Below are 10,187 nucleotides of genomic sequence, written 5' to 3'. Positions count from 1 at the left end.
AGATAGGTTGCGTGAGTCCTCCTGTCTCCATGAGATGGCCCCTCCCCCGCGGGACCACCGCCGCCGCAAAGGGGGGAGCACGGCGCTTGCCCCCCCCCCACCACCACCCCCTTGTGGCAGTGCACCACACATGCGGTCTGTTCAATGTGCGCCGTGCTGTCGTGGCAGGAAGACACCCTTTGGCCTCCTTCTCTCCGTCTTCCTTTTCCCAACTACGGCAGATTTGTACGCGCCGAAAGTTAATTTATTTGCCTGAACACTAAAAAAGGAAAGGAACAATGGGGAATTGTGTAAAGTCTCTCTTCCCATCAATCAAGTGGTCACGCCGGCGTACTGTGGAGCTTGCCATTCTCACCGTTCTTGCCGTGACGTCCTCCATTCTCATCCTCGTTCTCCCGAGCTCACGGGTGTACTGCGTTATTGTGTTGTGTCTTGTCGTGATCTATGGAGCGCGACTGTGGCGGCTTCTTCCCAGCGACAGGCGCCGCGTCTCGAAGGAGGCACACGCGTTGGCGGACGCCGTACTGAGGGCGAGACAAGCAGTGGGCACCTTTCCGTCTCTGGCGCAGTCCATGCACCCCCCTCAGCCACAAGCCCACTCGATGTGCACCCCACAGCAGCCGCAGTCGCTATTTGCGGGGTCTGTGCAGGCACCNCCCCCCTCAGCCACAAGCCCACTCGATGTGCACCCCACAGCAGCCGCAGTCGCTATTTGCGGGGTCTGTGCAGGCACCATACTCACATATGGGCGCAATGCCAGCGGAACAGCTGCTGGCGGTTTCAATGGCCCAGTCTCATCAAGCAATCATGGCAGCCTCGATGCGTCAACAGCAACAAAAGCATCAACAGGCGATGCTGGCGGCTTCTATGAGCCAACAACAGCAATTGTTGATAGGCTCTCCAATGCCAGAGCAGCAAGTGCTAATGACTTCATTCCCATCACAACAGCAGCCCGTGATGAATTCATTCCTGCCACAGCAACCGATGATGCTGACTCCAGTTTTACCACCACAGCAGGTAATGTTGGCCTCCAACATCTCACAATCACGGCAAATGCACGGTTTCTCTCCTCGGTCGTCGCCGATGGGGCCCTATTTTATGGGCGGAGGCAACGTGCTGCCGCAGCTCACACCGATTGCCAAGAGTGCTGTGAGGTATGGCTAGCTTTGTGCCGTTATTACGTGTTGGCACGTCCCCAACCCCTTTCTTCATTGATGCTGGTGCTGCCATGTATTCTATGAGCTTCGCAAGAGTGCGTGGGACACGCTTTGCTTTTCCATTTTTCGTCCTTGCCTTCCTATTCCTCTCGCCTACATCCCCCTTCTGATTGGTGATTACGGACAGTGGCCCGATTGCCAGCGGCAAACAATGACATTCTCCCTTCGGCAAAAGTCTCATGAGGTTCGAAAGGGTAAGTCATCATTCCGCTTTGTGTTTATATGCATGTGTATGTGTTAGCTTTGTTTTTGTCTGTCTTTCTTTCTGGTTTTTGGTTTTGTTTAGTGGATTTATTTACCCCACTGTGGGAGTGCTGGACTCTTGTCGTGGCGTGTAGCGGTGATGGGGCTGTGGCTATTGTTCTCTCTGAGATTGACGGGTGTGACTCGTGTGAGTATCAACACCGTTTTGCATCGCTCTGCATGCGCACGCATATAAATTTTATCTCCTTTATTTTCTTTTATTATCATCATCCTATATGCCGTCCTTACCTGTTTCGTGTGTCTGCCCGAAGCGAGGGAGGACCTTGCTAGCCAGTAGCACCCCCGTTAGCGGTACCTCGAAACGCGACGGCATGTGCTGCGATGACGACAGTGTCACGCGCCGCCCCTTGGGCGTGTGCGGTTGGTGTCTGCGTGTCTGCAGCTACGTTCCGCCCCTCGTAGCGGCGCTGCTGATACTGGCGAACGTGCTTCCGTACTATCTGGCCTTCCTCCCCAGACTGCGCAAGCTGTGCATGCAGGGTGAGGCGTCGTGGCTGTTCTACACCTACTGTCACGCCGTAATGGCAGTTGCGGTGGTACTTGTGTACCTTAACTTCTTCCTGTGCATCTGCACGCCGCCGGGGTACGTGGAGCGGGAGCCGTGGTCCCGCGTGCCCGTCTACAAGGGCCGGGCACACAGTGACAATATGTATGAGGTGCGGCTGCTAGGATATGACGGAAAGCTGCGCTTCTGCACGCGATGTGAGATCTATAAGCCCGACAACGCACACCACTGCCGTCAGTGCCGCCGCTGCATCTACCACATGGATCATCACTGCCCGTGGATCAACAACTGCGTGGGACGTGATAATGCGAGGTTCTTTTTGCTTTTTTTGGCGTACATCCCACTGGGGGCCTTCCACATTGCATTCACAACAGCATACAGTTGCTACTATCAATTTTCGATGCACAGTGGGTCTGAAATGGTAGCAAGCACTTTCCACATTGTCTCCCTCGTGACTTCGCTTACGTTTGGAATTACGTTTTCTGTCTTCGCCGGCCACTTTCTGTGGATGGCGTTCCGAGGAGAGACGACGGTCGCGAATATGGCTCCAAGGCAGAGGATCGACAAGCAGCAGGCGATGGAGGAGCGAGAGAAATACCTCAACGACATATTCGGCTCGGACCTCCGCTGGTGGCGAATGATCTGCCCAGTGCGCACCCGCACCGCACACCGGACTGGTAACGGCGGGGGCACAATGGCGGAGGTGCTGTAGCCGCGGCGGCGGGACTCTCTCTGCGTGTTGGCGAGGATGGGAGCATAAATATGCCTTTCCATGCGTAATGAAATGCATGTAGCCCGTGTGCGGCTCGCCATTTTTATTGTTTGTTGTTGTTGTTGGCTATTACTGCTGTATTCTTCTGCCAAACATGCACATCACTCTGCTTCCTTTGGAAGAATGAAATTCCCTGAGTTTCTTTTCGTTTTCCTTCATTTCTGTCCCGCGCTCTCTCCTCCTCCCCCTCTTCACACTCACTCTGCGCCCCGGCCTTACAGAGTTGGATCGGCAGACGAGATAGCAGCGTACATTTGGTCGTAGCACCTTGCTGAGCATATTACTGTGGTGGAGCACGACAAGGGACAAGGGAGATAGATAGAGAGAGAGAGAGAGACAGAAAGAGTTGTGGTGGGAGAATGGAGGATTTTTGCATTATGCGGAATGTGCACTCCTATACCCCGAGGAGCTGCGACGACAGATGCTGCTTGTGTACAGCATACATTCCTCCGATAATCATATTGGTGATTTGTTTATCCCTGGCTGGCGGCTACAATGCGTACTTTGTTGTATTGTGCATAAAGTTTCATACGGAATGGCGGCTTGCTGTCTGTATTATATCTCTTGTTGTCGGTGACATGGCCACGGCGCTGCTGTTATGGGCCTTCTACCGCGTCGTCACCACTGCAGCGGGCTATGTGTCATCCGAGCCGTGGAAATATCCACCAACNTATGTGGGCAAGAGTCCCGACTACCGACCGCCCAATTCTGCGGATCCTGTGGTCAATCCATACACCGTAACACAGTTAGACCGCAATAATCGTTTGCGGTTTTGCGAGCAGTGTGGTCAATTCAAACCCGATCGGGCGCACCACTGCACCATGTGTGGGCGGTGTACGTATCGTTTTGATCATCACTGCCCCGTCGTGAACAACTGTATAGGCCGCGAAAATTACAAGATGTTTGTTCTCTTTCTCATGTATGCTGCCCTGGCTGGTTTTTTAGATGGCGGCTTGATGCTGTTGGGATTCTTTGTCATCGAGGACGGCGATTGGAGCGTCTTATGGTTAATGGTGGCCGTTTTGATGATGTTATTGAGTAGCTCTGTTTTCTTGTTCGGCCTGACGCATGTGTGGTGGCTCAGTCGTGGTGAGTCCACCATGTCTATTCGCGTTGCATCGTACGACAAGTCAAAGCGGCTCCCATCCGCAGAACGACGTGCGGAGCGGGATATAGAGCGGCGCAAGCATTGGGACGCCGTACTCGGCAGCGACAGGCGGTGGTGGCGTGTCATTCTCCCACTGCGTCCGACGCGCACGAGTGAGGAGGTGCCTATTTAGTAGATATTTGTGGCATTCCTCTTCTAGCGTATAGATGAGGGGATTTTGTGTGGCCAGCATCTTTTTTTTTGTAGTTTGTTTGGCTCTTTTTGTTTTGTTGTGTGATGTGGCCCGTGCGGTGTGCATAGGTGTACTAGTTGGCTCACGCGGCAGCCATGCCTTGCTATTTAGTTTTTATCCCAACGCGCAGCAGTTTACTCCTATTGTTTTTGTTTCTTTTGTGCTGGTATATATATATATATATATATATATCTGTGTGTATGTTCTTCTCTGTCTCCGTGGTGCTGTGCTGTGCTCCTCACCGGGGCCTCGGTGACGCTGCGGCATTCCTGCCTGTCCTGCCTCTCATTCTTCTACATTCTTGTGCAAATATTCTTTTTCCGTCCAGGAGTTTCGCTTCTGCGTGTGTGTGTGTGTGTGTGTGTGTGTGTGTTATAAAGGTGGGAAGGGGACCACGTTTAAACCCAACGATCATGCCACTCTTTGCCGATAAGAACATAGCCGCCAGCAGCTGTGGGAACAGAATGAAACTGCCTGCCATTCGGGCGGCACACGCACCCCCGCCGTCCTCAGGAGAAACAGAGTCTTCTGCAGACGAGTTGATGCGGCTGAAACACCTCCTACAGTCGCAGCAGGACCGCTTAAATGAGCGCTGCCAGCTCTTCATGAGTAAGAGTTGGAATTCAAAGAACAGCAATAACGGCGATACCTTCGAACAACCAGTAAATATGTCGATGCGGGAAAACCTACCGCAGAGAGCAGTCAAGGAAGTTGCGTCACTAAACTTCAGTGGAACACGAGGCATCCCCAGACATGCCTCGTTTACCCCGCCGACAGACGTGCCTCATCTGGCGGTGGGGATGCAGGAAGATAAGCAGCTGCATGCGGAGGAAAGCGATCAGGATAGCGAAGTCCAGCAGCTTGAGGAAGACCTCAACCGCCGCCACTCACGCATCAACCGCATGCAGCACGAAATGGCACGTGCGTGGCGGGCACCACACCGTAATGCTTTGGCAGCCGTCCAGCCTCCACTGCCACCCGTCTTGCTAGCCAACAGTGATCGTGAAGTGGCGGAGATGGCGGCGTTGGTCTACGATTTCGCCAACGCACCTAGAAAGAAGAATTCGACTGATTCGCGCGATGTGCCCAAGCTCCCGCAGCTGGTCGACACCAGCAACATGGATGAGCTTCTGACGAGTGCAAACGGTTCCACACCCAGCATGCTGGGCGACGCAGACCACTCTATGGGGAGCATGACGATGGATCGCCTGTCGATGCGGTCGAGCAGCATTCTCCGCGTGACAGACGGGGCGGTCGCCTTGATGGAGCTCCTGGCGAACCAGCGCGACGTGATCCTGCCATCACCCAGCGAGATTGGCGTCGCGCGCAGCGGCGATGTTCTCTCCGCGTACCACGTTCTCAAGGTTGACCTACAGGACGCGCTGCGGAGCCGCAAGGGACCAACGGGTATCATCGCCGGAGCCCCTTTCTTCCGTATGGTGCCGAAGCTTAACATTGGAGGTGTCGCGCAGCCGAATATCAGTTCGATTTGTACAATTGTGAATGAGCTGCGCCGCGCCTCTGACGGCCACGTTGAGTGGGTCAACCTCCGCGAGGAGCCGCTAATTTATGTCAACAACGAGGCCCATATTGTCCGAGAACGTAAAGACCCTTTTCACCCTATGCTTATCCCGAACGTCACCGGCCGGAGCATCGCGCAGATCGAGGAAAAGCTCAAGCAAGAAGTTCTGAAGGAGGCACGCGAGAATGGCGGAAACATAAGTGTGCACATGGAGGGAAAGGAAGGTGTCATGGAGGACCAGTGGGAGTGCGCGGATACGGGCCAGGTGTTCACGCTGCATGAGGTCTTCAACATGCTGCGGCCGAATGTGACGTACTACCGGCGCCCCATCACACGCAACGTCGGGCCGCAACCGCAAGACTTTGACTTCATATATGACCTCTGCATGGAGGATCCACGGGCTGTCATTGTGTTCAACTGCCAGACCGGACGGGGGAAGACAAGTGCCATGATGATGATCGCCAGCATTGTGCGCTTCTACCAGCTCTGTGCACAAGACGCGGCAGTCGATATCCGATTATTGCGGAGTGACACGGGCTGCTTTCATTTCCGCACCATCAAGAAGATTGTCTCACTAATTCCAGACGGCAAAATCCACGAACGCCGACTCATGGTACTGCTGGAACTCTCTGACAAGGTTTACTCCATTGCAGAGCACATCAGTGCCGCGTTCAATGCAGGCACAGCCACTGCTGAAGAGGCCATTATGCATCTACAGCAGTACGCCTATTTCATTGTCTTTTCATACTACTGCGAGCAGCGTCTGTGGAGCTACAATACCAAGGCTCCATTCAGTGTCTGGCTTTCGGAGAACAACGAGTTGAAGTTCTTGATCGCCAGCATTCTGTCGATGGAGGAGGAGTACAAGGAGGAGCGCATCGCCGCCCCCCTCGCACATGGGGAGGAAGCATGGGCAGCCAATATTGTGCGCAAACGTCGCGGTAATGTCTTGAGTTCCGGCCGTATCTTGTGCAGCGTGCCGATGGAAACAGACACTGTTGGTGGCGTCAATGCCCTGCGACAACTGGCGCCAGATGTGCCCATCTTTACTTGCGGTCGGCTGTCGGAGGCGGGCCGCCAGTTCCTCGTGTCGGAGATACGGCAATGCTTTCCCAACCAGAAGCGCATTCAGTGGATTAGCCTCCGTGCCGAACCGATGGTGTTCATCAATGACGTCAGTTTCACCTTGTCCGACTACGACGCTGTTGCATGCAGCCCGGGAGAGATGGGCTCGACCATGCATGTCTCACTGCAGGCGATGGAGCAGATAGAGGAGCGTCTGCGTCGGGACGTTCTTCTTGAGGCGCAGGAGCACAAGGGTGAGATCCTGCTGCACCGAGTCAACGAGGAGAACATGCGCACTGCGATACGCGTCAAGGTGTGCTCTGTTCGCACGCCCAAATCTACCATGGCGGACTTTGCCTCTGAATGCGATGTTCGATACCACCGCATTCCCATTCCGTTCTCAGGGCACATGGTGGCCTTGGACATGGACCCACTGCTGGAGTACTTGAGTAAGTTTAGTGTGGACCATGATGTCTTTATAATCAACGACACGGAAGGCTCTACACGAACTACAGTGGCGCTCAATCTGCTCACCGTCTACCGCGCCTCACGTGTGCGGAACCTGCGGCTTCTCACTGGCCCGGAGGACTTCACTGAGGTGCTGCGTGTTGGTCACTCTGGTGTGGTTCTGCCGCACGCGCAGATCGTCAGCTCTGTGCAAGTGAACTCAAACGAGCTACCTAAAACGCCTGTCGAGCTCCTGGTCGCGTCGACTATATGCCAAATGCTCACAGCAGGTTCACTGTTACGGGTGGTGGAGGGGGCGATGGACCTTGGTGGACGCGGCACGCGTTGGAATATCCTCCATGCCCTGAACCGCCTGAAGGAAGAGATCATGAAAACCAGCGCCAACAAGGTGAAGGTGATGCGTGAAGCCGTTAGCATGGTGCGTACGTACCTCCTGGTGCTATTGTGCACAATCTACATTGACTCTGTTGGTGACGTTAGCACGTCGGAACCATTTAGCGACTGGGTGGAAAAACGGGTCGAGGTGGCCAATATCATTGCTAACCTGGACCAGCGTGCGGAACACACCATCAAGTACGTGGAGTCCCACAACCTTTTGAAGGCGGATGTGTCGCGCCGCAACGGCGACGTGCTGACGGCGAACTTCGCGCTCAAGGCGGACCACTTCCCAGGCTGCCAAAAGAAGGGACTTGTACCGGAGGTCTGTGGGGCACCGAACTTCCGCAAGGTGGATAACGTTAATGTGTACGGCGTGGCAATTCCGACNCTGATGGGCATACACAACATCCTTTCAGTCCTCGGTGCTGCTCAGGAGCCTCTGAGAGCATACCCCGGAGAGCAAAACGACAAGAACATGTATATTGCCTTTGCCGCCCCGCGGCTGTTTGACCCGCGATTCCGTCCTGAGGAGCTGTCGAAGCCACTCCGCGGCCACGTTGTATGGGTTAACCTGCGCGAGGAGCCGATCTTGTACGTTGGCGATCGGCCCTTCGTGTTCCGTAACCTTGAGGCACCGTACGTGAACGTGGAGCTGAGCGGCATCGCCGCAAACAAGGTGGAACATGTGGAGACACAGCTGCGGGCCGATGTGCTGAAGGAGGCAGAGCAGCACAACGGCATGTTCCTCGTGAATGATGAGGGCAACCCCGGCGAGCTCGTCGGCTTGTGGGAGAAAGCGACCACGGAGACAGTTAAAACCGTGCGGGAAGTGTATAACGAGTTGCTGACGCAGGACTACCGCGTCTCGCTGCTTCGTCTCCCAGTGACGGATGAACAGAGCCCCGACGTGGAGGACTTTGACGCCCTCGTTGCAGCGTTGCTGCCACGCATCACGGCACACATGGACCGCCGCGAGACACTGTCCTTCGTCTTTAACTGTCAGATGGGGCGTGGCCGCACGACGACCGGAATGGTGGTCTGCTGCCTGTTGATTGGCCTCGTCATTCCCGAGTACTACAATGAGCTGGACATCATATTTGACCCGCTCTACCACCCCGATGAGTCTCCGCTCTCACGCGGGGAGTACGGTTGTATTGTGCAACTGAAACGTGTGCTGACGGGTGGGCGAAGTGCAAAGCATCACGTGGACCTTGTCATTGAGGCATGCTCCAAGATGCAGAATCTACGTACCGCTATTGAGTCCTTTGCACTGCAGGTGAAGTCCCCCGACGTTACGGAGTCACAGCGTGGACGGGCACACCACCATGGTGTGCACTACCTCCGCCGTTACTTCAACCTAATCACTTTTGCTGCGTACCTGCATGAGGAGTACACCGCGATGAAGAAGCAGATGCGCTGCACATATGCGTCATGGCTTGCACAACGACCCGAACTCACCACCCTGTGTGAATCTGCTGCTCTGAAATAGATTTTTTTTTTTTTNTTTTTTTTTTTTTTGTGACAGCCTCCTTAACCGACAAGCAACCTGGTTTTACCGGTTGCCTTCACACGTTGTGAGGGACAGAGGCGCTGTGCTTTGGTTGGTGGTAAGCGTGCGCAATGTATAGTGAAGATAATTCCATGTGATTGAGATGTGTGTAACAAGCCACGAGTACGTCAACCAAACAACCAAAACTACACCCAAAACAACACAAAAAAAAATATCTGGTGATAACCGTGCAACTATAGTAGAGTTCTTTGATGTGTGTAGATGTCCGCTGCGCTACAGATGACGCGTATGGCGTGAAATAAGGCACCACCCTGGCTTGGAATGCGGGTGCATTTCCCATTGTTCTCTTGTACTCTACAATGCGTGGAAGGCGGCGAGGTGCGGACTCCTGCCCCGCCTCATGCTTTCTGCGGAAGATATACTCTCCCACACCGCATAACACAAACAAACAAAAAAAACAGTAGCGGAGAACATCCAGGGAACGAATCACGCGTTCCTTGTGCTCTGTGTGATGTCGTGTTCCTTTGTGCCACGGCAGACATCATTCTGCCGTTTGTGTTTTTTTGTAATTTTTTTTTCTTGTTTCTCTTCTCCTTCCGCTTTACCTCACGAACAACCAACCCTTACTGCCACGTTTCATGGCCCGGTAGGTGCTGCTGCTGCGGGGAAAGGAGATGACGGAGGGNACACCCACCCCTTACTGCCACGTTTCATGGCCCGGTAGGTGCTGCTGCTGCGGGGAAAGGAGATGACGGAGGGTCTGGAGTTGCCATTTCAGTGGGATGACGGCAACTTCATCTCTCCGTTTGTCAGCAGCAGCGACGACGCCGTCGCAGCGCTTGCGGCGTGGATGCACGACTCGCCGCTGTTGCCGCCGCACAAGGATGCGCTGCGACTAACCGACCTTGGCTGCGGCGATGGCCAGGCGCTATTTGCGCTGAGCGCCAACCTCTTCTCGCTGCGTGGGGGCAGCAGTCACGGTGACGCTAGTCCACTCCAGCTGACGGTCGTTGGATTGGATCTTGACGAGACTCTCGTTAATGCGGCACAGCAACGCGCTGGCTCCACCGTTGTTGTGCCGCCACATCAACTTCGGTGCGTTTTCGAATCCGTCGACGTGCGCCACTGCGATGTGGATCGTTACTT

General features: G+C 54.5%; 5 protein-coding genes across 5 annotated transcripts; all 5 read left to right on the top strand.

Moving 5' to 3' along the window:
* Positions 1-278: 278 nt before the first annotated feature.
* DQ04_06381040 (hypothetical protein) lies at positions 279-1,241 on the top strand (the record flags this gene model as incomplete). The annotated part of the gene is made up of 1 exon (XM_009314672.1): positions 279-1,241. The coding sequence occupies one exon, from the start codon at positions 279-281 to the stop codon at positions 1,239-1,241; it is 963 nt and encodes a 320-aa protein (XP_009312947.1).
* Positions 1,242-1,792: 551 nt separating this feature from the next.
* Positions 1,793-2,698, top strand: DQ04_06381030 (zinc finger protein; the record flags this gene model as incomplete). The annotated part of the gene is made up of 1 exon (XM_009314671.1): positions 1,793-2,698. One exon carries the CDS (start codon positions 1,793-1,795, stop codon positions 2,696-2,698), a length of 906 nt encoding a protein of 301 aa, XP_009312946.1.
* Positions 2,699-3,336: 638 nt separating this feature from the next.
* On the top strand, positions 3,337-4,038 carry DQ04_06381020 (zinc finger protein; the record flags this gene model as incomplete). Its single annotated transcript, XM_009314670.1, has 1 exon — positions 3,337-4,038. The coding sequence occupies one exon, from the start codon at positions 3,337-3,339 to the stop codon at positions 4,036-4,038; it is 702 nt and encodes a 233-aa protein (XP_009312945.1).
* Positions 4,039-4,511: 473 nt separating this feature from the next.
* DQ04_06381010 (metal ion binding protein) lies at positions 4,512-9,020 on the top strand (the record flags this gene model as incomplete). Its single annotated transcript, XM_009314669.1, has 1 exon — positions 4,512-9,020. One exon carries the CDS (start codon positions 4,512-4,514, stop codon positions 9,018-9,020), a length of 4,509 nt encoding a protein of 1,502 aa, XP_009312944.1.
* Positions 9,021-9,789: 769 nt separating this feature from the next.
* DQ04_06381000 (hypothetical protein) lies at positions 9,790-10,187 on the top strand (the record flags this gene model as incomplete). Its single annotated transcript, XM_009314668.1, has 1 exon — positions 9,790-10,187. A coding segment is annotated over one exon (398 nt), but the record flags the coding sequence as incomplete, so codon positions are not given.

This window comes from Trypanosoma grayi, assembly GCF_000691245.1.
Source record: "Trypanosoma grayi strain ANR4 Tgr_638_V1, whole genome shotgun sequence".
NCBI lineage: Eukaryota > Euglenozoa > Kinetoplastea > Trypanosomatida > Trypanosomatidae > Trypanosoma > Trypanosoma grayi.
The sequence above is the reverse complement of the archived record's forward strand: the minus strand, read 5'-3'. Positions and strand labels throughout refer to the sequence as shown.